This window comes from Rhea pennata, chromosome 26, assembly GCF_028389875.1.
Source record: "Rhea pennata isolate bPtePen1 chromosome 26, bPtePen1.pri, whole genome shotgun sequence".
Classification (NCBI taxonomy): domain Eukaryota; kingdom Metazoa; phylum Chordata; class Aves; order Rheiformes; family Rheidae; genus Rhea; species Rhea pennata.
In genome coordinates this window covers 3,616,799-3,642,265 of record NC_084688.1, presented here as the reverse complement: position 1 = coordinate 3,642,265, position 25,467 = coordinate 3,616,799, and the positions used below count along the sequence as shown (strand labels likewise).

Here is a 25,467-nt window from a genome sequence, read left to right as displayed (position 1 = left end):
TTGTCAATTGGAGGTAGCTGGAGAGTGAAGGAGAATGTACTGCCCCCACCCCTTCATTTTTCCTAGGGTTTAAGATGTTTATTTCTTGTGTTTAAAGTATTTAATTAGTGTGAGCTTGTGGGGGTGCCCTTGGATTCTTTACCTCTGTTTCAGTTTATCTAGTTATAAGGTGTGTGCAGCCTTCCCTGCCTCACAGGAGCAAGATCTAACTACATTTTTATCCTTATTTTTCTTTTTAATCTAGGAGAAAGGTCTGTGTCTCTCGTGCTCTGCTTAAATAGTTGGTGTTTCATCCTAGCAACAGCAGATATGTAGTCTTATGTAAATCCATATAGGGAAGATCAGTTCAAACTCTGGCACTGTTAGCTTATAAAAAGGGACTGTGTAGTGACTTTGCTGTTTTTACTAGGCATGGTGTGCTGCAGGAAACTGTTTCAGCTTGCAACGAGAGCATGACATTGCAATCAAGTTCTTCCAGAGAGCCATTCAAGTTGATCCAAACTATGCTTATGCATACACCCTGTTGGGGCATGAATTTGTGTTAACAGAAGAACTAGACAAAGCATTAGCTTGTTTTAGAAATGCAATCAGAGTCAACCCTAGACACTATAATGCATGGTAAGTTTTTTGCCTCATCCCTCTTCCATTGCATGTGATGCAGAAGTTCTTCTGGAGAAATCTCTTACTGATGCTGCCACTGCTAGCATTTCCCTAGCACTCCTCTGTCTAAGAAGAGAGCATAGTTCTTCCTGCAGAAGATGTGGGCCTCATGTTTATGAATCACTTACTGCCACAGTGGGGGGGGCGGAGGGGGGTGGAAGTGGAGCTTTTCTGATTTTCCTCAGATCTTCGTGGCTGCATTATTCCAGCGATTTTGTTCTTTTATGTAGTACTCTTAGTGCATCTAGTTCTTTAATTTTCCCTCCCAGATGGTGAGATGAGAGAGAAGTATTCTTTCATACCTCAGGATATAATGTTTATCGTACTGCTTTAGATATTTTTTTTTGTCAGAAAAAGCTGTAAAAGTTGGACCTGCTAGTGTAAATCACTTAGAGAGGTTTATATGTGCCTTTTACTTTTGTTTGTAGCTGTTTAGCCACTCTGTCTGTGTATCAGATATTAGTTCTTCAAACTATGCAATTGAACAAAAAATAACTTTAGTTATAGCTTTCTCTCATAAGAGAAAGTTCATACCCTTGACTGAGTGGTGAGTCTGTAGAACATTTGTCAGGTCATGTTTACTGACAAAGGCTAGTTGATGATTAGAAGCAGTTTTATTTAACAGAATTGTTTTTGTGCTTGCAGGTATGGGTTGGGTATGATTTATTACAAACAGGAAAAATTCAGTCTAGCAGAAATGCATTTCCAGAAAGCACTTGATATCAATCCTCAGAGCTCAGTCTTATTGTGTCACATTGGAGTAGTAAGTAGATTGTGCTTAATTCTATGCTTGTTATGTTTTAATCTGCTTCTGTACTTTGTGTTTGCAATGGAAAAGTCATATTGTGAACTTTTTTTTTTCTAATAACAAATTCAAAGTACCAATAGCGCTTAAGATTCTCCAATATGAATGAATAACCACGGGATTAATGTATAGGAAGAGAAACACCCTCTTCCCCTAAATTACTTTTAGTTGCCAATGAAGTTGTATTCCATCAAGTTGTAGTGACAGTTACTTCAACCAGCGTCAGTTCAATTGAACTTATGCAGCTATCTGAAAAGTTGGTCATTTATCCATCTGCCCCTGCAGGACTTAGGATAACAGTAGCAATGCTCTAGGGAGTGCTGGCTTATGAAGTTGTGGTGCAGTTCTCAAATGTTAATGATAGTGACGTAAGGTTGCAAGTGTGGTGGATAGCTACCTGCTGGCATTCATTTGCCTGTTGCATGGCAGCAAAGCCTGTCAGATTCTACAGGGGTAGTTGAGTTAACTTTTGACCAGGAATTAACGGATTTCTGTCATCCGTTGGATGGAGAGTGTTGAGGGGGCAGAAAGGAAGCAGGCAAGGGGCAAACTCTCTTCTTTGTAAGAAAACTTGCTTTCTTAAGGCTTGTTCTGGAATTAGAGAAATACTGCTTTCAAAGGAACAGATTATCAGTAAATGTAGCCAAATGAATTTGTAGTTGTCTGGCAGATCAATTGTTATTTTCTCTTTTAAGATTGTCCTCTCTCTAATAGGTTCAGCATGCACTGAAAAAATCTGAAAAGGCTTTGGATACTCTAAACAAAGCTATTAACATTGACCCTAAGAACCCACTATGCAAATTCCATAGAGCTTCTGTATTATTTGCAAATGAAAAATACAAGGTAAGTTTTTGGTACATGGACAGCTCTAATTCATCTTTAAAATGCTGTAACTGAATGAGGATGCATTGGTAGCTAAACACTAATGCGTTAGTGTTGGTACTGTCAGGGCTTGCAGCGTGAGCGGAAGAGCCCAGGACATCTACCTCTTGTAAAGAGATTATGTAAAGCATTGCTCTGACAAATACCTTCTTCATGGAAGAAACAATGTTAAATTTTTTTGATTGTCAGGTGGCAGTTGTCTCAGGTGACTTTATTTTGTTTTAATCTGACTGACCCTAGAAAAAGAAAGAGTGGAAAATTGTTACAGCTGTCACTGAGGTATGGCTATGGAACATGTGATATACCAGATTACTAAAACTGGCTCAGTGAACTGCCCTATTAAGCAATTACACCAATAAAAACCTGCTATTTCAAAGGCTGTATTATCTTGTAAATAAGGGAAAGGTGAACAATTTTTGAACAGTCCTTGACTTGTATCCTGTTTAGAAAAAATGGAGATCTTTCTCACAGTCTCTTCCCAGTGACTCTTGTCCTCTACCCTGTTTGTCTTGGCCACGGAATGCAAGCCACAGTGTGGCTTTTGAAAACTTGCTTCAAAAAAGTGCATATACATGTAAAGGAGAAACTTTATTTAGGACTTGTTTTGAAAAATCATAACTAAACCAATTAAATATAAGCTGTAGTAAGGCTGAGGACTTAATGAAGTATCTATTTGTAGATTGTTTCTAAAAATGAAAAGTAGAAGATAGACAAAAGATTAAATAAAAGAGCAAGAAAAGAAAATTTGTTCTTTATCATACCTAATTCCTTTCTTAAAAGACAAAATAAAACTTACTGAAATCTGACTCTTATTTCTTATACTTGAGTCTTTGCAACAGTCCTCAGTGTCTGTTTAACTTCCATTCTGTAATACTGACACTCCCCATGCTCTTGCCAGAGATGGGCTGGGGTGATGACAGGTTTCACTAAATCTTTTAGGCTTTAAATGCCTAAAATATACATGGAAACTACTTATAAAAGTCCACAGGTAAGTATCCAGAACCTATCAAAAGCATAGGCTTGACAGCAGCATGTCCAGGCAAAACTAATCAGTATTCTTACCTTTTCAGAAGCGCAGTGGTCCCTGTAAACACATTGTCAACTTCTTGCGTCTTATACCTTACTGTACGCTGTCTTGTGGGAGGGGAGCGGCATTTTGTGTGTCGGATGTCTTTAATGTTTTTGTAGGAGACCAAAGCCAAGTGTACTTGCTCTGTTTCAATAAAAAATGGGTTAAAATAGGCTATTAGTCTTTAAAAAAGAAACTACTGTAAAAGGAAGTTTAGATACTTGTTATGAGATTGTACGGTTGCTCTTAATAGAGTATACTATATGGAAATGTCAGGTCTTTTGTTTGTCACATTATCAGTAAATCATAGTTTAAGGATGCCGTAGCTAGTTGCAGGCTGCTAGCTTATATTTGCTAACTTTTTTTCTTCCTTTTCAGTCTGCTTTACAAGAACTTGAAGAACTGAAACAGATTGTTCCCAAAGAGTCTCTTGTTTACTTTTTAATAGGAAAGGTAGGTAAATTCTTGGAAACTTAATTGGGATCATAAGCCCCTTGTTCCCCTTTGCAGAAATGTAGGCCTAATCTAAGGCTACCTAACCAATTGTGGCTTGGTATGTTTGTTGCCTGAACTTTCAAGTAGCAACTTCATACAAGTATAGCATTTTATGCTTTTATTTTAGGTTTATAAAAAACTGGGTCAAACTCATTTGGCCCTAATGAATTTCTCATGGGCAATGGACTTAGATCCCAAAGGAGCCAACAACCAGATCAAAGAGGCCATTGATAAACGTTACCTTCCAGATGATGAGGAACCAATAACTCAAGAAGAGCAAATCAGTGAATGTTATCCGTACGAATCAGGTTGGTATTTTCACCTCCTGGTCATTCAAGGAGATGTTTCCTCTTACGTGTCAGCTAGTGCTCACGTGTACTACCAACCTGCCTGCTCAGCAAGTAAGATCTCCAGAGGTTCTGTATTCAGAAGTTAGATCCTCTTGCAGTAAGCATGAAATAGATTGTGAGATTTCTTTAGCATCTGTAAATGTTACATCTGCAGGGACTAAATCTTTAAGGGATGGGACAGAAATTTATCAATTAATACTGTAAATTTGCACAAACCGTGGTTAATCACACAAAATATGGTTGGTTAATGGCTTTTTATGAGACTAAAATGTTCGTAGAGCCCCAAATACTCTACCACAAAAGCATCAAATCATTCAAGTAAACCGAATTGTGTAAAATTAAATTGGTTTTAGAGTCTTTGTCAGAAGTTAAACAGCGTTGGCCAAAAATACTCAGTGGTCTGCTAAACATCAAAAGTAGCTTTCAAAGAAAGTCACAGAAGCAACTTCATTTGAAATAGGAGTAAATAAACACTCCCAAATATACTCCTTGGGAATAATCTACAAAAGGAATAGCAAAGATTTCTCCTCTTTTTCTGACTTTTCGTGTTTAAGTTTTGGAAGCCTGGGTAAACGTGTATATTGACCTCTTTGAAGCCAACTAGAAAGAGATAGTGATAGAAAATAAACACTAATAAGCAATTTAATAAGCTTCTGGGGGAAAAACTACTTCATTTTCTTCTTTGGGAGGGGAGAATTAGCAGAAGTATACTAACTTCTAGAATGTTAAATCTTCACCTGAAGAAAACATTTTGCTGCTGTGTATCATGTTGACTTTATTGGTTCTGTTTATGGTGTGCTTTTTAATACTAGAAAATAGAGCCTGCATTGCATTACCCAAAGTATCAGACTTTCTCTCCCCACTATTTGGTTGGACTAATCTAGAATGCTGTGGGTTGCTGGGGATGAGCATGGTTCTGTCCAGAAGATGGAGACAGAGTACTTGAGCCTCTGAACAAGACCTAAGCCACTGAGCAGTAAAAGGAGCAGGAGGGGGGGAAACAAAACAAAACAAAACAAACTTTAATATGTCTGATAAGCAGAACTGAAATAAAACAATATTCTTATTATGCGGGAGTTGTGTAAGAAGTTTTGTAACAAAGCTGTCCAGCACTGTTTGACTCTTTTGTTGTGTTTTTTTTCTTACAAGTTGGCACAGACGAATCCCAAGAGAGCAGCATGACAGATGCAGATGACACACAGCTCCATGCAGTTGAAAGTGATGAATTTTAACCTCCAGAAGCCAGTATCTGGGCTTGAGGGTGTGACTTGGTACTGTTGTGTTCTCCCTTTCCTTTGCATCCTGGGTCTTCACATCACTGAGCCAGCACTGAGCCAGTGTTATTCTCCACTGACACCATGAGTACACCACTCAGACTGAAACTGTACGCAGAATTAATGGCAGAGCAATATTCAGCTGCTACTGAGTCTGACCAGTTGGCTCTTACACACTTATGAAAATGACTGAGGAGGAAATGCTATTTTTGGACTCCCCTTTGCTGGAAGAATATCATGGAAGAAAGACTTGTGGTTTGCTGTAATGGAGCCAGTAGATGTGGGGATAGTGCTAATGAAGCAATGTCTTGTTCTTTTTCAAGAAATATGTCTTAGTTTGGTTCTTTCTTGGTAAGCAGAGTGCTCAACTTCATTTCTGAGTTCAAGGACAGTGTTGACAAATGCAGGCTGTTAAAGACTTTTGCGTATTGTAGTGTAACTTAAATGCCAGGGAATGTAAATGACCTTAAAGCTGCAGTGTCTTCAAGTGAACAAATATAATGCACATGCTCAGCACTGGGAGTGTGTCAGACTATATGAAATATCCAGTGTCCCTACTTAGAGGGCAAACTTGCAGGAGTGTAAACGTAGCGGGAGAATCGCATTGCAGAATCACAGCTTTCACAGAATGCTTTCCATGTTCTAACCAAGAATTAATTTATTCACCTAGTTTCTAAAATGTCAGTGTTTACTTTGTACTTCAAACAAAAGTCAGCAACATGTTGCTTTGTTTTTCATATACCCCTTGATTTGTTCTCATTCTAAGAATAAAAGTTAAAGGGAAAATCAAGAGGAAAAATGTAGATAGAACGGTAATGTGGAAACATCAAATCTTTAATCCACAATGATTGCGTGTTTCTAGTTAAACAAACTTGGAAGACCATGGAAGCCTTAATACAATCAGAACCTTACAGTCAAATTCATCAAATATTTTGTCTAAGATAGTATCCTTTTTAAAACTGTTTTGTAAAGCGTGGTCTGAGCAGGATGCAAACATGTGCAATTACCCTTCTCTCTTGTGCTCCTTTTTTTTTTCCCCCCTCTCCTCTTTCTTAGCTGTTCTTTTAAGATTCTCAGAGTACGTTCTCACTCCAGGAATTTTATACCCTTTTCCTCTCCACAGAAGCGGTTTCTGTGAGAAGAAAGCTACACGGTGTTAAGGAGTCCAACATGATCTCTCTCTGTAGCATTCTGCAGCAATGACTGGTGCCCTTTATGCAGTGATGATAAAGAAAGTGTATGATATAAGCAGTTTTAAAGAGCAATTTATGCATAATAAATTGGGAATGATATAAATTTCATAGCAACATATTTGTTGTGATCAGTCTTAATTTTTTTATGTATATTGTTTTTTAGGGGGTCCTCTAGTTACCTTTAGGACTTCTTTTTTTTTTTCTTTTTTTAAAAAAATTGTGTCCTTGTCTGTGTCTTCTGTCACACCACCTCTCTGGCTGTGAACTGCGTGGACACCTCTTTCTCATGAAAAATAATCCACAAGTGCTGTGCAAGAATATCTTTCTTTTTTTTTTTTTGAAGCAGGAGGATAAGCAATGAAAAATAGGCTTAAACTCTCCTAATAGTGTGAAAAATCTAAAAATCCAAGGAATGATAATATATAAAGGAACTTTGTGCCTCTGCCATATGCTTCAGATCAGCCTGTGTCTGGAAGGTGGATGAATTGCCTGGAAAATCATGGAGTGTTTCAGCTGACCCGAGTGTACTGAATCTTGCAAGGCTTGTTGTGGTGATGGATGGGCTGGGGTGATTCTTTTTCTTGAGTCCTCCCTGAAGAGACTGCCAGGGTTCCTGTTTCCCGAGAGCTCAACTGCATCTGTAACGAAGTCCATACGTAGTGCCTGTGAGTTACCCGTATTTGTAGTTACCTTATTTTCCCATCCAGCCTCAGCATATGCGTCCAGCTTCCACCTGCGTTCCTCCCACTAAGGTCTCCTCAAGGATGAGTTACTAAGAAGCACCTAAGGTCTAGAGGCAGCATTTACTGTGAATGCCACTAATTAACGTGTTAATTGGCTGCCTTTTTGTTCCCAACACTTAGGTTTTATAAGAAAAAAAAAAAAAAAAAAGGGTGGTGGTGGGGGGGTCGTTTCCATCTACCTGGGAGCTAGAAAACTCTCATTTGGAGCCAGCGGGGGGTTGTCATTGTATGTAGAGATAACACTGAGCACTTCTAGTCCCCAAAATTGCCCCCCTTTTTTTCTTTTCAGTTTTAAAAAGAGCAGATGCTACTCTCATGACTCTTTTCAAAACAAACACTGTTTGTTTAACTGGGGACCAGAGATCTAGGAAACTAGGTGGGGTTTTTTCCCTTTTATTTTGTTCTTTGAAAGTTGTGAACCATTGTGGCATAATTTTTCTAATAGCCTGGAAAGAGCTCTTTATTCAGATGGGATTTTAGAAGGATACTCATGTTACCCTGAAGATTTAATACTCAAAAATTGTACCTTAAGAATTTTTCCAGTAATTTCAAGTAATACTTAGACCATGCTGCTATTTTACCTTTGAAACAGATACCCCAAATCAATATTAATAAAATTTTGCTCTCTTTGAAGAGGGGTGAGGAGAAGGGCAAGCATAAAGGCACTCTGACAGCCAGGTTAGAGCAAGTGTGTTTGCTGAAAAGAATTAGGGAACTGTCATTTTATTACAACAAAAATACGGAAAAATGCGAAGTGTGGGTGTGGTGTGTACTATTTGCATTGAAACAATGTTGTCTTTTTTTTTGCTTTTTCTGACTTTTTATTTCAAAAATTGTACAGTCTTAGAAAAAAAAGTCTTTTCTGTTAATATATTTGCAATTCATTAAAGGATGTGGAAAATCCAAATAAACTACTTTTAAAAGCAGGCTTATAACCAGGTCATTTGGTCTAGCATTGGAATTCATCCTTAAGGAGAGGGATGAATCACGCGGGGCTTGGAAGGAAGCACCGTGGCACCGTGCAGTGACTGCGCACAGCCGAGCTGGAGGGAGGAGTAAGGACGCAGCCTCTGGGTGTGCGGGGTCCGTCTTCTGTCCTGCACTAGCGGCTGCTCTTGGGCTCATCCTTGCAGCCCACTTAGCTGGAAGCCTGTAATACGGATTCACGGGTAGCACCGTCTTCATAGAATCTCTTGACATGAATTCCTTTGACAGCAGTTTATTCCTTTTAGTTAAAGGAAATTACAAGTGAAGTATACACTTAAAGTCATGTTTTTTAGCTGGGACAATTAAACTTGAATTGTTATTAGTAACCAAGCGGCAAAAAATGGGTTCTTAGGAGGCTTTTAGCCATGCAGTAGCGTATCCCACTGTCCTTTTACCAGGCCTGTGCTTTGATCAAGACAGAAGGAAGCTTCACCTCTGCTGCACAGCAGTGCTCCTCTAGACAACGGTGAAAACGCACTCAAACTTCTGAGAGCTCTGAGGGGATCTAATTTAACCTCATCTTCTCCAGTGAGAGCTGCTACCTGTCCTTCACTGAACCTGTGCGGGGCTACATCTTTTAGCACTTCTGAAAAGAAAATGCTTCTGTGCTGGAGAGCTGTCGGTAGGATGTGGGATCTTGTTCTCTGTGCCAACCACTCTGCCTTCCTGCACGGTTTGGTTAGCCATGACTAAAGTACAATGAGGTTGGAAATGGGACTTAAAAAAAAAAAAAAAAAAGGGGGGGGGGTACTGAAGGGGCTGGGAAATTGTCTTGGATTTTGAGTTCTGCTATAGAATTGGCCCAAAGAAAACTATTTATTCAGTATCTCTGAATAAATGCTGTTCAGTATATTACTCAGTATCTCTGTCCTTCCACCAAACCTTACCCCTGATTTTAGGGACGGGCATCAAAGTTTCCAGAAATGTTTTCTGTTTGCTATCAAATGATGTCCTGTACCTTGATGGGCGATTCAGTAAGCTCCCAGATAAGGCACAGATTTTTAATTATGTAATAAATTGTCTGCGACTGCAACCTGTTGCCTGCTTATCGATGAACATCTCAAAGTATGGCAATGTCTAATCATTTCAGGGAAAAGCTTGCCAGGAAGATTAATTCACTGGTGTGCATGTCACATACTGAGGCTTACAGCTGCGTAGTAATTCTTGCTGCACATGTAGTAAGCTTGAGTTAAATTTTTAGTGCTTGCTTTAGACCATTACATTAGCATAAAAAGTAATTTCTTGAGAGTCAGTTTTGGCTGTAAAAGCTACGCTGAATTTATCCTTCTTACCTCTAGTTTCCCCTCTCCCTTTTTTAGTTTCTGTGTTTCTTCCCATGGTGGATTTTTATAGTTGCACGTATGAATGTATTCACGCGGTTAGATTTACTGCTCCTGTAGCAGAATTCCCCCCGCTTTATGTACAAGCGGCGAGAGCCGAGTTATTCTTCCTGTAGCTAGGCTGTAGATTTTCTGTGTTGGCTCAGATAGGGGCGACTTAGTTTGCGTGCTTCCTAGTGGCGAAACAAAACCGTGTTAGTGGTAGGCTGAGCTTAGACACCTCCAGAGAAAAGCAAAGTATTAATGCAGCTTGACTCGTAAGCTGCAGTGCTTCACTCCGTGTCTGAACCAAAGAAATGCAGTGCACATTAGCACTTGTTAATATCTTAAGATTTCCTATTCACTCGTATTTTTGGCACCCGCTTTTTATGAAAGCATACAGGCAGCTTCTCGGTGGTACGTTACACTTCATTACATTTTTTTCGTCGGAAACTTTGCTACTGCATCACCTTCCCGCTTTCTGTCCGTCTGTCCGAGTTAGTGGACTGAGGCGAGCGAGGCCTAGCAGAGGAGCGGGGATCCGGTTGCGGAAGGTGCCAATTCTTTTTCTAAAACGGAGCTACGGCAGTTTGAAAGGAACTGCGTGATGTGGCCGCACGTAGCGCTGGAGAACTAGGTTTCCAAGGTGGAGCAAAGCAATAACGGAGAACGCTGGAACCAGAAACACCTGTGGTAGGTGGAAACCTGAAGGGTAAAGAGGAGCGAGACTGAGGAGCCCCTGTGGCCACCACAACAGAGAAGCGAGACGAACAGGACATGGGGGGCAGAGGGAAGGACCAGGATGACGTGTGCGACTCGTGCTCCGATGTACTTGGTGACCCAAAGACACCTAACCCGCCCCCTTCTTCTTTTAGCTTCTACCTGCATTTCTCTGTTTCCTCTGAGGCACACGAGAAACAAACCTGGGGCAGGTAGGTGGCTGTTGCGTTCGGGGTCTCGGCTATGAGGATCCCAGCACAAGCTCCTCCGTTCCTCGCAGCAACATACCCGGGGAGGCAGTGCCAGGCCGGCAGGTCCCTGTAAACCTGCGCGATAAACGATGCGTGCAATGCCAGGTGGGGCTCGCTAATTGGGGGGGGGGGAAGTGTTATCTTAACATCCGTTGAGAATTATCATCCCTTGAAATGACAAGATCCCTCTTGTGCCACGGGGTATGAAAGTGTCGGGTGAAACTTTTACGTTGCCTCTCTTTTCCCTACGCTTTCATCTGAGGTTTTACGGCAAAAGCAGCTCTCGGAGAAGACGTCCTGCAGGTTCGGAATAGCCACCGGCCCCGGTTGCCTGCGCTGCCCCTCGGCTCCCGCGGCCAGCACGAGGCCCCTTCCCGCCCGCAGCCCCTTTCGAGCAGCGTGGAGCACGGGCAGAAAAGCACCAAGGGAAACCGGAGGGGTCGGCTGCAGCGGGGAAAGGGCGTAATTCCCACATGGCCAAGGAATGACACGGGATGGGACGACCAGACCATCGGAGAGCCTGCGTCCAGCTCCGAGGAGCCGAGCACGGCGTGCCCAGAACAGGGAGCGCAGGGCAGGTCTGTGGGGGGGGGGCCCAGCCGATCCCGCCCCCCAAGACACACATACACACACGCACATGCGCGCGTGTGCGTGCACGGCGGCGGGGGGCACAGACCTCTGCCCGTGCCCCCGGGCCCGGGAGCGCTCCGCCGCCGGGACGCGCGGAAAGGCCACTTGGCCAGACGGGGAGATGGAGCCGCTGCACCCTGCCGCTCACCTGCTCTCACGCGTCCCCGGGCGGATTTAGCACCGTACCTTACCGAAGTCCTGACTCCGCTTCCCCAACTGGCTGAGCTACGGGAGAAGCACATCTGCTGCTTTGGGTTTTTTTTTTTTTTTTTTTTTTTTTTTTTTTTTGAGAAAACACTTGTTTTTGAATGCTCTTGGCTACGCAGTCAGCTTCCTCGCGGGCAGTGCCGTGCTGAGCACGGCTCCCTCGAGGCACGGGTGGTAACCAGGGAAAAGCAGCCTGATCGCAAACACCGGGGGGAAACTGCCTTTCCCGGGGCGGGTGAAGCAGAGGAAGGTGTTTGCGCACAAGATGGTGAAGGTGGCCGTGCTGCGTCAGAAGTCGATGAACTTTCATTTAAATATGGAGGACTTTTGCTGCTAAATTTAGCAGGGCCAGAGGTTCATGCCACATCTTCCCCGGAGCAGCAGTCATGGTCTTTCGCAGGCAATCACAACAGCATTTGCCGTTATATACTCGGAGCAGGCTGCAGGAACTGGACAGACTCTCCGTTCCTGATGCAGGAGCCGTGTACCTCCTCTCGCGGGCGGCGGAGCAAACCTGACGCCCGGGCGCCGGGTCGGGACGTTTCCCCACCGGAGGAGCTGCCTTTCCACAGAGAACAACCTCTACCGCTGGAGGAGATTTGGTTGCACGGTATCTAGTCCTCGGCATAAACCTGTGCCCGATCGATCAGCTTAGTTGTGTTTTTTGGAGAAGATGTGTAGGACCTAAAAGCTGAGCTGCTGCAGGATGGTAATGCCTGTAGGCTATTTCTTCAGAAAAAGCTGACAAGTTATTTTCAGTCATTTGCACAACAGCCCCCCAGAGGAGCATCTCCTTCGACTGGTTACTGCTGTGGATATCAGAGGGTTCCCCCAGCAGAGGTTCCAGAAGGAGGGACTGCAGATCTTCTGAAATCCAGCTTCAACTCCATTGCTGGTTTTTGTTATTAGATACACTTAAAAAAGTTCGAATCTAATCTTTAAAAACTAGGAGCGTACCCAGCATATAAATCGTCTTACTTGAAGTTTCCTCTGAAATTCAACTATCGTTTTGGTCCTTAAAATATCTGTTCAACAGCAAAAGACTACCTCCATTTAATAATGCATGCATGGTAATCCTCTGACACAGAAGGAGGTCTCCTACTTCCATATACTAGATGTATTACAAATGTTCAGCTACTCCCATGCAACCACTTGGTTGTGACAGTGTCTCTCTCTCCATCAGCATCACCTGGTGGCTGGAACTACCTGGACTTCGAGGTGAAGGGGAAGTCATGATTAAAATGGATCAGGAAGTGCCCCCCACAGCTCTGCTGCTTGCCTGCAGAGCTAGAACTGGGACTTTCCTCCTTTGAATACCCAGCAGAACTCACCCTTTCTCGGACGTTTGAGGTATTTTATGATGACAAATCCTGGGGTGGAACTATGGCATTGAGAACCAGGATGTTGTGCATCATGTTGACTCTACTGTTAACATATTTGGAGCATCTTAAACATCCTCTCTGTGCCTCAGTTTTCCCAAATGGGAATAACTGATTCTTGTCACACAGAAGGATCATATGGTCAACTGAGTAGTTTCTGGATGGCTTAGAAATCTAGAGCGCTAACTATGTTACTAGTATTGCTTTAAGCTTCCCTGTTGACTTCCTCAAACATCATACAGGATCATACACTAATTTGGCAATTAGTGTACAAAGAACACCAAAGACTGCGGAACCTCACTGCTATCTGCCTGAAATAAATGCAGTTACTTTCTTATTTGTATTCTGGTAGTTCTCATGTAAAAATGTTGGCTTTTGTCTCCTAACAAATTGCTTGAGACATAAGGATCTCTTAAAAGTTGCAAGCATTTACGCTATTCTCTCTTTAGGACACAACTAACATGTTAGAATTGCTGCAATAGGAAACTCCAGATCAAAGGAGCTTGTCTTGTCTTTGGCCTGTTGGACATGGATTCTTGCCTTTATTTGAATTAAAACCAGGCCATCAAATGGACAAAAGCTAAAAGTAAACTAGTGGCAACAACTGGATAAACTGCACCACAGCATCTATTATGTCTACTCAAGTGAGAAGGCAGAATAAGAAGAAAACAGTGGAAGGCTTTACCTTGTCTAGGAGAAAAAGATGTGAAGTTTTAAGATGCAGGATGACACTAGAGTTTACCAGACACGTTGCAGCGTTTGGGCAAGTTAGTGGGTCATGATAAACTCCATGGAGAAGCCTTGAGGTCACTTTAGTCTGCTGCAGTATTGAAGCTATAACTTACTTCACTCAACAGCCACGGCACACGCATTACTGAGCACAGATGTGGCCAAAGACAGAGCAGTGAGCGCTCTGCTCAGGGTACCTGGTCTCTTCCTGGACCAGATCTGCTGCAGGCTTGCACCTCCCCACTCTGGGCTTCCCTCTTGCCAAGCACGACTGTTTGGGACAGCCTCCGGGTTTCAGACCGTTTGCTGAAGGAGAAAGAAGAGCAGGAAAGTTTCAGAGTCATTTTAGCTGAGGTCAGAGAACTACGTACAGAAGGTGTTGGCAGCGTATTGCAGCCAAGCAGCTCCTTCCAGCGTGAAGATCTTGCGTGAAGATGACGGCATTTGTCCCCTGGGTCCTCTCCCTGCACCTCCCACCCCGGGACCCTTTGCTTTCTGCGTGCGTGCGGCTCAGCTCCGCTGGCAATCCAGGGAGCTAAAACTCCCTACAAACGCTAGGAACGGCTATTTCCTCCCCTCCTGCAGGCAGCGCGCTCGCCAGCAGCCTCATGCTGCGCGCTGCCGTCGTGCTTTCTCCCAGGCTTTCCTCTCCATGCTCTGTCCCCTCCTCGCACGCTCAGCTCTTCCTCCGCTGCTTCACCTCCCTCATCTCCATCCCTCCCCGGCCGCGTGTCCTGCGTCGCCTGCGGGACCTACGGGAGGGGACCCTGGTGTCACCCCCGGGGCACGAGGCCTGTGTCACCCGTGGGTGCGAGGCCTGTGTCACCCGTGGGGCACGAGCCCCCTGCCACCGGCGTCCCCCGGCCGGAGCGAGGCCGCCGCGGCCCTGCCCGGCGACCGCAGCACCCCGGCCTGCCCCCGGCACGGCGGCCCAGCGCCCGCGGCCTCCCGGCCGGGGCTGCGGCGGCCCCGGCCCCGGCCCCGTGAGGCGCGGCCCGGCCCGGCCCGGCCCGGCCCGCCCGCCGCAGCCCGCGCCTCGGCCGGGCCCTGCCCGGGGCAGCCGCTGACAGGCGGTGCCGGAGCGGAGGCCCGGGCGGCGGCGACGGGCTGCGCGGCGGCCGCCACCGTCGTCCCCCTCCGTCCCGGGCCGGGGGGCCGGGGGGGGGGGGGGGGAGAGCAGAGGGGGCGCCCGGCTCCGCGCCCCCCCGGGCAGCGGCTGATGCCGAGAGCAACAGGGCGCCCCGCGCCGCCGGGGCCGGCACCGGGGCCGCGCCGCCGGGAGGGGGGGGGCGGTAGAGGGGGGGGGGTCCGGCCCGGTGCGTGTGTGGGGGGGGGGGCGGCCCGGTGCCCCCCGCCCCCCCCCCCGGGAAACACAGGCGAGAGGCAGGGACGAGGCGAGCACCAGCATCAATCACCGCCCGCCCCGCCCCCCGGCGCTGAGTGACGGGGCGGCGGCCAACCAGGCGGGCCCATGCGCCGCGCGCAGCCAATGGGAGGGGAGGAGGGCGGAAGGTGCCCGCTTCAAGGCTGGTTGAGCTGTGCAGGTAGGTGCTGGGATGTGGGAGCCGCCGCGGCCGGTGCCCGGGGCGGGGGGGGGGGGCGGCGCGCGCGGGGCGCGGGGCGGCTCCGCCACCGGGCGCGCCCCCGCTGCTGGCGGGGGGGGGGGGTGGCGGTGCCTCCGCCGCCCCCTCCCGTGCTCGCGCCCGCGGGCAGCGCCAGGCCAAGTAGTGCGGCCCCTTCCCCCCCCCCCCCCCCCCCCCCGCCGCCGCCGCCGCCGTCCCGCAACTTGGCCGCGGGGGCGCGGGGTGGGGGCGGCGGCGGCGCCGGGCCGAGGCGGCGGCAGCGCCGGGGGGGGGGGGGGGGTGAGGGGGCGGCCGGTGCGGCCGCCGAGTGAGTTGGGAGCCGGGGCACGTTGGGGGGGGGGGGGGGGGGGCGGCCGGAGGGCCCGGGCGGGCGCGGGGCGCCCCGGGGGCGGCTCCGCTCCGCTCCGCCCCGCCGCGCTGCCCGGGCCGCCCCGCCGCCGTCGCGGGGCCGCGGCGGGTGCGGGCCGGCTGCGAGGAGCCGGGCGGGGCGGGGGAGCACCCCCCCCCCCCCCCCCCCAGCCTCCATTTTAGCCCAACAGTTTCCGAAGGAAACCGGAGCCCCGGCGGATCCCCGGCCCGGGGGGCTTCTAGAAGGATCTGGGAGCTCTGTCCCCACTGCTGGGGGGGGGGGGGGACAGGGACAGGCCCTATCCCCCCCCCCCACGGCCTCGCCGTCCGGAGGGACGCGGCTGCCGGCGGGGGGGGCGGCCCGGCGCTGCCCTCGGGGCGGCCCGGGGGCGCGGCCGCCGCTCCGGCCTCCCCCGCCCCGCACGTCGAGCAAACGACGGGAAGAAAGTCAAGTCGGCGTGCGGGCCGCGCTGGGTCGCGTGCCGTCGTGCTGGCCATCTCCGTTCGCTTCCTCTAATTACGCTCCCCCCCCCCCTTTTTTTTTACAGATCCTGGTTTTTACACTTCTTCAGATAAATAAATCAAGAACTTGTAGACCTACCAGGAATTCGTCGGGGCTGGAAGGATTTGAAGTCCCTCCCTGCCCTGCTGGGTGTCCTTTCTGAACTGCTGTCGGTGGGGATGGATTTTACCAAGATGTCCAGCAAGGTAAGATCTCCTGCCTGTTCTTTGGTCTTCTGTTGTAAGTCAGAATCTTAGAAATTTGCCAACTGCAAAACTACCCGAGTTGGAGATGCTGAATTGTATCTGCAGGCTTTATTTTAGTTTCTGATGATACAAGAGGAGTGTGGTCCCATGCACTAGTTTCTTGGCAAATGTTTAACTTTAAAATGGAGGCTCAGGAATACAGCTGAAAAGGTGGACTCGTTCCGTCTATACAGAGTGTTCCTCTCAAAAATGGTTCCGATGCCCATATGTAGTGAGAAGATGTGCAACCTCCTCTTGGCAGTATACATATGTATTTCCTGGTATTACCTCTCCTTACGTACAGCATCTAGATGTAAAAGTATGGCTTGCCCTGAAAAAGAATGGTTTTCTGTTTGTTCCCTTATCATGTGCATCCCTAAAACGGAGATTTACAGCTATCAGATTCTCTTTGCTTGCTGACATGGTCTGGCTTATATGTGCATTTATAACTTAGAGAATGCTGCATATACCTTTTAGTGTGGCCTTACAGACTTGGTTTTGTCCCATGAAAACTGAAGTTCTCTTGGATGGGCAAATCTGCCTCTGGTTTCCCCATGTGTGAAGTGGCCATAGTGCTACCTGAGAAGGATGGTTGTGAGGATTTGCTGATGCTTGTTTTGAAGTTATATGTTATCTTGATAATGTTATTACTGTAAAAGAACATTGTCCTAGGCAGTTAGATATAATAATCAAGTTATGTGAATCTGAATACAACCTGAAATGAAACACAAAAGGGAAGGATATTTCCCTTTTTACGTAGATCCACAAGCCAAAGCAGTCTGACTTCAGTCCAGTTGTGGAGGACTGAATTTAGACAAATTCTTTTGTAATAGGAAAACCTAAAATCTTTACTCAATCCTTTCAGACTGACATTAGGCAAATCTGCTCTGGTATCTGATCTCCAGTTGGCTAACACGACAGTAAAGGCTCTTATTCTGTGTATACATAATAACAGTAAGTTGTTGTGTGGGCTTTAAAAAAGAAAATAAAGCTTTCTGTGGTAGGTTTTGGGGGTTATCACTAAATGTGAATGCTTTCTTTTCAGAAGTCTGTTCCTACAACTCTTGCTGAAAGTGATAGGAAGTCAGCATACTGCTTTTTTGGAAATCGGTCCCTATTTCAAAAGTGCCATACATCAATGTATTGGCCAAGCAAGGATTTACTGTAGGGCTGTATGAAGTCTTGACACTTGCATGGATACTTGTGTCACCTTAAGATGTTGTTAGCCCTATGATTTGTGTGTGCTATATATCAACTAATGAAGGTCTACTACAATTGAAAGTAGTGTTGCTCCGTGGAACAAAATGTTCTGATTAAAAACATGATTTAGTTAGCCTTGTGCTTCAGTCTCCAAAAACTTGGAGGAGGGGCAGTAAAGTAAAATTTTTAAGTGCTTAACTGTTGTGAACTGAAAGACAATGTCATCCTTACGTTGATGGCTAGAAAAGGTGCTGGTAGTCTCCACGGGACCAGGACCTACGCCTGGCAGGTTGAGAGAGAACCTCAGTTTTGGTTATAGGAGAGGTACTAAAGACACCGTCTTTTTCTGATCGAGTGGATCAGAAATAGGCATGCAGGAAGGTAACACCAAATCCTTTCTACTTGCCACAAGCTGGCAGAAGCTGAGGGGAAGGAGGTGTGCCTATGACAGTGGTTTGCATATAACTAGCCAAAGACTGCTAGAGAATATACCAAGGAAGATCTGCAGACAGTGGTTGTGTCAGACTTTTCCTGTCCTCTCAGCAGTTTTGCTTAGAGGTATTGGCTTCTTGTGAAGGGGATAGAGTCGGACCTGGTTTCCTTGAACGTACATCTTCTGTTCCTATGCTGTCTAATAGCTTTAAACCTTTGATTTAACCATTGATTTAAATGCACTCACACTTCAGCATATAATATTACTGTCACAGTTCGCAGTTCGCAATGATTTTTTCGATACAGAAGACGACAACATGCTCTGTTACAACCCTCAAGTTTTATAAAGCTTCCAGTCACTTGCAGTTCCTCAGAGGGGATGGAAGTTTCCTTAGAGCAGAGGAGCAGGTACATTGTATCTGCCTGGTCATTCTCTGTTAAAAGGCACAGCAAAAAATCTATAAATTATGTTCCTCTTTCTCTGTGTGGTTCCCCACTGTGGTGGTGGTAGCAAAAATGGGGGACTTGCTGCCAAACTCTTTCTGTCGTCTCCCAGCAGTCAGCTGCGTGGTGACATGGGCACCAGTTCTCCTGCAGCAGTCCCACCGTAGGAAGCATCATTAAGAAAGATGGCATGTAAGGACTTGACTTTTCCCACCTATGATCTCTGATATTTTCCTGTGTTGCTGAGGGTTTAGAGGCAGGTGGATTTGGCAGGGACTGGGGAATCTGCATGAAGCACTGAAGCTTGGGGCTTGAAGAATTGCAGATAGTATCAGAAGCTCCTGTGTAGCATAGCTGTGATCTCAAGATGCTAGGTGAGACTTGAGCATGATCAAGGAGTGAATAAACTTTCTGATGTACTCATCATTTGTTATGTCTCAGCCAGGTTAAACTGTTACTGTAGTTTTGCATAAAACTGAATTGCAAACAGCTATCGAGAGATGTAATTTTTTCCTATAGTGTAATAATCCAAATGGCAATAGAATTGTTGTAAGTGCGGGACATCAGAAATGGAAACTAATTCTTCTGATAGTTGAGCTGGGTAGACCAGTGGGGGCGTGAAAAAGACGACTATACCATGAGTCATGAGTATAGGCTTTTAAAGCTACTATTAATCTTGCTAGTGACAGAGAGAGAGCTTTAACATAAATTTTAGCATTTTCATTGGTGAAGGCTGTCCTTGAAAGTTTTCAGATTTGCTGTTGACTTGGAAGAGGACTGTGAGGTGCGATATTTGTAGCAAGTCAGATCTACAAAGGTGCTCCACGAGCCTTAGACATGGGCTGTGGTTTCCTTTGCCAAGGGTAAAGGGAAGTACATTAAGACTTTCCAGCTGGACGGAAGCAGGCTCATTTGTGCAGTAGGTATAAATCTGGTCTTCTCCCACCCCCATACTACTTGCAATATACACCACACCTGCCACAAATCGCTGGGATTCTTAACGAGACCTAACTAGTTCTTCTATCTTTTATTCATATGAGAACTCCTTAAACTATTTGTCTTGCAAACAGTGGAACTGAGCATTACTACTAACAGTGAAGCACAGGGGTAAAATGTCTGTGCTGTAATTATAAATCCTCGGTAAGGTAGATCTTAGTGTTGAGATTTGAAAGTCCCTGAAACTTGGCCTTGTGTCTCGTTTTATAAGACATGGGGTTCTTGGTGGTTAGTGCAGGAAAATATTTCTCTTGTGGTCTTTTTTCATTTCTTTTTTTTTTCCCTCTTCATGATATAACTGCTCATAACCTGAAATGAAAGTAATGCGTTTTTAAAAGTGTGCTCTCACCTTTTTTTCATAATTTTGGTAGCCATTTATATTTTGCTTTACTCCTTTAATACTCGTATTATTAAATGTTTGGGATCACATACTGTATTCTGCACACAAAATACTGACCTGCATTAATGCAAATCCCTAAAGATATATCCCTGTAATTTCTGTCATCATTGTTTTTCTTAAGTAAATATGCAAGAAAAATGATAGATCTGAGACTTAGTTTTGCACCTTTTGTACAACTTCACGTATGTTTTGGATGCATCTAAGCCAACATGATAACATTGTTGGCAACTTAGTTGTAACCCCATATCATTTACTTCAACATAAGTGTTGAATTGGATGCTTTACCTTCTGCTGTGCAAGGTGATGAAACCAGGCTATTGGTTCCCAACTGGCCTAACAATTTAAAGTTCAGAGCTCTGCTGTGAGTACTCGGCTTGTTGTTGTTCTTTGGAAAGTATTTGCTATATTGCCTAACTGGCTATTCTGAAAACATTCACCAAAAAGGAAAGAAAGAGTGCAGACCCCTGAAAGAGAGAGTAGAGCCACGTTTAGTGGCTGGTACAAATACACTGTTACAAATGGAAGTTCCTGGAAGGACTTGGAGAAGTTACGTCTTCTATAAAACGTGCAGTACCATACGTTGTTGGAATCAGTCTGATGCAACAGTGTGGAGTATATGAGTACTCTTTGGCACGATGAGACCAACTTCTTTGGCAGTGACTCAAAAATACAGTGGTGAGGTTTGTTACCTTCGTTAGTCTTACGTTCCCAGCTTCCCATCCCCGTGAAAGCCATATAAATGTGTTTTACAGTTTAAACTGTAATTGATTTAAAATAGCTTATAACTGTTACTAGTAATGAATGCCCCTTGACTTCACAAAAGATGAAAAGAATTTCCCTACTAGTCTGGTTAACAATGAAATGGTGACCTTGAAGTGCCTGTATTTTATGGAGTAGACTCTCCACTGTGAGAACAAGCAATGCATGTTTTCCTTGAAACTATGACTGACTACATCAAGTGACTCAATCTAAATCATCAGTGTGGTTTTTAAACGAGTGGTGTTACTTCTTGTGTGGATCACTCAGCTTTTTGAGTGAGTAATATATTCATGTCCTGCCTATATCAAGCAAATTAAAATGTATCCGTTGACCTGAAAGTCCCCAAGGCAGACCGATGATCACCATTATAGCTAGAGTTTAGGATACACTGGTAGAATAGATGCCTCCCTGATCTTAACATGTGGATTGGTGAGCCCAACCAGCCTTTGAACTAATTACCTAAATGTGGTTCTACTCTCTCTTTTAGAGGTCTGCCCTCTTCCTTTCCTTTTTGGTGAATGTTTTCAGAATAGCCAGCTGGAAAGTGCTGTCTGGGTCTGGGACAGTTAAGGGATGCCTTTGTTGAAGCGACTGTACGTTTTCCTTAAGGTTGGAAAGAAGTATCTGAAGAGCACTGATGACTGCAAAGGTCTTTTTGTTGTTGTTCTTGCAGCTTATCTATATTTAGCTTTAAACTAGCCAAGTCTTGCATCTTCTGAGGTCTCAGGGGCCACCAATATTTGAATTTGTTGCTTTTTGTTAGAATATCTAATTCAGAAGCAAACCAAAGTGCAAAATTGAAATCATATTTGGGGGCAGCATCTGTAGGGAGTCTTGTTACTGTATGGTCACTTTGGTGGCCATTGCTTTCTCTGCCTTCGGGTTGCTTCTCAAACACATCTAGCTTCTTTGTAGGCTCAGAAGTCTCTCTCCATGTATGTACATTATGCATGTGGTTACTGTATATGTACACAAAACAAATATTCTAAATCTGCCTCAGGAATTTAATCCTCACGGCATACTTTGATTGTTAATAGGAAGAGATAATAAATGTATATGGGGAAAACAAAGTGACAGTCAGGTATGATGATTGATTTCAGTACCTATGGTTTGTGTGTTTGTAAAGTTTTGTAGGTGAAGGTGACAAAGAAAGATGTGAAGGGTGATCCCATAAAAACATATGGATTCAGTGCTGAGAGCTTCTCTCATTTATACGGGATGTCACAACAGTAATTAATGAAAGAGCCTCATAGGCAAGGGAGGCTGGTGCTGTTGGTAGAGTAGGGGATAGGGCTTAACTACTGAAAGCCTGTGAGGAAGCTGTCAGATGAGACATAAATCAAAGTCGTTGGTCTGCGTTCGGTGTGATGGAGAAGCAGTCATGAGTAGTGAGGTGACCTGGAGAAGATGTTGCAGTGGTACTTTGAATGGAAAATGGAGACTTAAAGGGATTAAAAAGGTGTGTGTCAAAGGCCAAAGTCGTATCGTTTTAGAATGCACAGAAATTTTTGCTGTGTCATCTTTGGATCATGTTGACTGATGCAAGTTGTAGATTTGTGCTGCAAGAAAATCCAGATCTCTACTAGACTGTCAAGCAAGATCTGGACTTCTGGTTAGGTTGTCTTTGGTTAGCAAAAAATTCTGCAATGCAGAATGGAGAAAAGATTAAAAATTCTTGTACAAATTCTCTCTCTTTTTTTTTCTCTCCTCAACTTCCTCCACAACTGTTTGCTAAAGCCTTTCCCTCCTTCAACTGTTTTGGTATATAAATGCATGTGTTCCTGCTTCTGCTTTTTAGTGGAACTGACTTCTAGGCTGTTTTTTAAAAAATCAGATATACTTACGCTGTTGTAGGATCTTACCTTGGTCCAGTGTCTCGGTTTCCTGAAAAGCTGTCTGACTGTGGTGGGGAGGAACAGATCAGGAGAAAGCAGGAAGCTGTATCCAGGTTCATTGTGTGACCTTCTTTTAGAAATAGTATTTCTGTTACCCTTAAGAAGGGAGTCTGTTCTCTGCGTGATCCAGTTTTCTACTGCATATGGGTTTGCTGATAACACACTGTCCTGGTGTCCCTCTCGGCACTGGCTCATCTTTGAATTAAAGCCCAGTTCAAGGTTTCTGGACTAACTTTTCTGGGTTCTATGTGGAATTGCGGAGGCATGATAACTGATCCATTGGAACAGGGAATGTGCTGTGCAGAAGGGGAGAACTATAACTGCAAAGGGCAGAGCATGCACAGGAGCAGAACTGGCTGCGTGCAGCTCTGCCAGGGCATGTAAAATACAGCACAGGGCGTATAAAATAAAGCACTGGCCTGTCCTCTGTCCTGAACTGGACCTTTCTCTTGAACAACATTTAAGCATGTGCTAAATGTTGATCCTTTCTTTTTGGTCAGCAGAGATGCTGTATCTACTCTCTAAGGTAGATAAAAATAGTTGTGATGACAGTTACAGGGTGTGATTTGTTAAACAATACCATGAATTTTAAAGAGTAATGGTAGCTCTTATGTAGTATTTTTAATCTGCTTGTCTCAAATGCTTTTTAAAGAAGGGGAACACTGTTTTTCCCCTTCTTTCCTCCCTTTGCCACAACATCTATCACTGTAGAAATTTGTCCAGGTACACTGCAAAATCCAGATCAGGAGCTGGTCCAGCCCAGTACCAGTCCAACTGGCCGTGCCATCTGTGGAATTGGTATTCTTAGGTCTGTCTTTTCTCTGCAGCTGAAATGATAGAACTCTAATTTTGCTTTAAACCTAACTCCCTAGGGCAAGTACTCTGCTATGCCAGCACATAACTGCATAGACTGTTGTAGCGTCTTCCTTTGCAGACAAATGATGATGATATAAAGCTCCTCTGTATTGGCATAACTGCATTCCTACTGTAGAGGCAGTATAACTGTAGTGAGGAGAAAGCTGACATAGATAGCAAATCAGAATTGATGTGTGGACCTGCCTGAAGGGGGGAGAGCGTCTTTGGCAGTAATATTTAGCAGTTTTATGGCACTTTGGATGTGTCAAGTGAATGCGTGTACTCCTTAGCTCCAACTCGGACAGGAGAGGGATCAGCGTCACCTGTTCACAAACGGCAAAACTGAAGGTCACAGAGGTGAAATGGTTCAGGCAGTCCCAAACTCGGGTCTTTTCTGCTCTGCTGCTCCGTGATAGTCCTGCACGTTTAGCGAGATGGAGTTTGTCACGCAGGGGCTCCAGGGTCACTGGGAGGAGGAGGAGAAAGCAGTATCCTTATGACCGTATCGAGAAGCCCTTTTCCATTATGCTGCAGATGACACATTCCCAAGGTTTCCAACTCTGCATCTATTTGTTGCATTTGCTAAAAAGTCTATTCATAGCCTTTGACATATGCGCAAGTGTTAGCGGTACGCAGACGCTGCTGCTGCGAGCACGCGGAGCTGTGGTGGCTGGTGCGGCAAAACGTCTCGAAACCGGGTCCGAGCGGGTTCGTTCTTTGCGGTAACACCTGTCGACGCTCTTCTGGCTTTAAATGTGTGGCAGGAATAGAGGAGGAGTCTTTAAAAATTAATGCTCAGGAGTCTGGCATTAGGAGTGCGAAATAAGCTGATAAAGTAGGCTGCTGAGGCGCTGCGTTCAGTAGCAGTTGAGATACTTAAAAAAAAAAAAAAAAAAAAAAAAAAAAAAAGTTTTGGGGTGGGAGAAACCCCGTCAAATGCTGAGAGTTGCCGCACGGAGCGGCTGAGCCCCCCGCCGCCGCGGACCCGCCGCCCCCGCTGTGCGGGCCCGGTGCCGGTGCCGCAGCCCCGCCGCAAGCGGTGCCGCCGGGGCCGAGCACGCGGCCGCGCGTCCCGCGGGGGCGGGGGGAGGGGGGGAGCGGACTACATTTCCCGTCAGCCCTCGCGGCCCTGCGCAACCTTGTCCTTGAGCGGGGCCGGAGCGCCGGGCGGGCGGGCTGCCGCGCCTGCGCACTGCGCCGCGCCGCGCCGCCGGGCGGGCGGGCGCCCCCTGGCGGGCGGCGGCAGGGGCGGCCGCCGCCTGCGGGCGCGTCAGTGTCGGGCGGACAATAGGCGGTGGCGGGCGGCCCCGGCCCCGGCCCCGGCCGCCGCCGCCGCCCCCAGCCGCACTGCAGCTCCTCCGCGCGGCGGGCGCCCGGCGCTGCGCCGCAGTGGCGGCGGGAGCTCTGCGGGGCCCCCTGGCTGCGGGCGGGCGGTGCGGCGCGGGCGCGGCGCGCGCGGCGGCCGGCGGGGGCGCTGCGGCGCCCGCCCCCCCCCCCCCCCCCCCCCCCGGTGCATTCTCCGATTAAAGGGAGGGGGAGGGCAGAGAAGGAGCCCGGCCGCCATTTTCCGAGCCGCGCCGCCGCCGCTCTCACCCGGAGCGGGGGGGAGAGGGGGGAGAAGAAAAGCACCGCAGCGCCCGCTCCGCCGCGCCCCGCGCGGGCTCCGCCGCCGAGCGCTCCGCCGCCGGGCCCGCCCCGCTTCCCGGCAGCGGGGCTCGCCGCGGCGGCTCCCCGGCGCGCCCCGAGCCGGGGGTGGGGGGGCAGCTTCTCTCCCCCCCCCCCCACCCCCGCCCGCCCGCCCCAGCCGGGACTGCGGCCGCCGCCGCTCCGCGCCCGCCGCGGGAGAAGGAGGCGAGCCCATCCCCCCCCTGCGGCCGGGGCGGCACCGCGCGGGCGGGGGGGGAGGGGGGGGAGCGCCGGGGCCGGGGCTGGCGGCGCCCGTGCCGGCTGCGGCGCCGCCGCTGCCGCCCGCGGCCGGGGCTTGTTTGCAAACTGCGCCCATTTTGTGCGGGGCCGAATCCGCCCGGACCGTGTTCTGCGCTCCATCACGTGGTAGGTGCCGCTCCGCTCCCTCGCCCCTCCGCCCGCTGCCCTTTCTCCTTCCTCCCCTCCCGC

General features: G+C 47.1%; 2 protein-coding genes and 1 long non-coding RNA gene across 9 annotated transcripts in view; 2 read left to right on the top strand and 1 right to left on the bottom strand.

Annotated features, from left to right (window-relative positions):
* The window catches only part of CDC27 (cell division cycle 27), a 31,822-nt gene extending 23,419 nt beyond the window's left edge, over positions 1 to 8,403 (top strand). For 2 of the 6 annotated variants that reach the window (XM_062595464.1, XM_062595463.1), the window contains exons 14-19: positions 410 to 618; positions 1,306 to 1,423; positions 2,180 to 2,308; positions 3,795 to 3,869; positions 4,039 to 4,219; positions 5,411 to 6,842. In XM_062595464.1, coding sequence (XP_062451448.1) covers positions 410 to 618; positions 1,306 to 1,423; positions 2,180 to 2,308; positions 3,795 to 3,869; positions 4,039 to 4,219; positions 5,411 to 5,493 — 795 coding nt within the window. In that variant the 3' untranslated portion in view covers positions 5,494 to 6,842. Of the gene's footprint in view, positions 1 to 409; positions 619 to 1,305; positions 1,424 to 2,179; positions 2,309 to 3,794; positions 3,870 to 4,038; positions 4,220 to 5,410; positions 6,843 to 7,185 lie in introns of those variants that run through there. The other 4 variants (XM_062595467.1, XM_062595466.1, XR_009960799.1 and 1 more) reach the window with 3 other exon arrangements.
* A 7,787-nt stretch (positions 8,404 to 16,190) lies between these two features.
* The window catches only part of KANSL1 (KAT8 regulatory NSL complex subunit 1), a 104,368-nt gene continuing 95,091 nt past the window's right edge, over positions 16,191 to 25,467 (top strand). Inside the window, exon 1 of one of the 2 annotated variants that reach the window (XM_062595455.1) lies at positions 16,191 to 16,332. The gene's annotated coding sequence lies outside the window, so the exon portion shown is untranslated. Of the gene's footprint in view, positions 16,333 to 25,332; positions 25,405 to 25,467 lie in introns of those variants that run through there. The other variant, XM_062595454.1, reaches the window with a different exon arrangement.
* On the bottom strand, positions 19,460 to 24,183 carry LOC134151172 (uncharacterized). Its single transcript, XR_009960801.1, has 2 exons — positions 22,465 to 24,183; positions 19,460 to 19,752 (listed from the first exon to the last, which is right to left on the bottom strand). It is a non-coding gene; the product is annotated as an uncharacterized LOC134151172 (long non-coding RNA).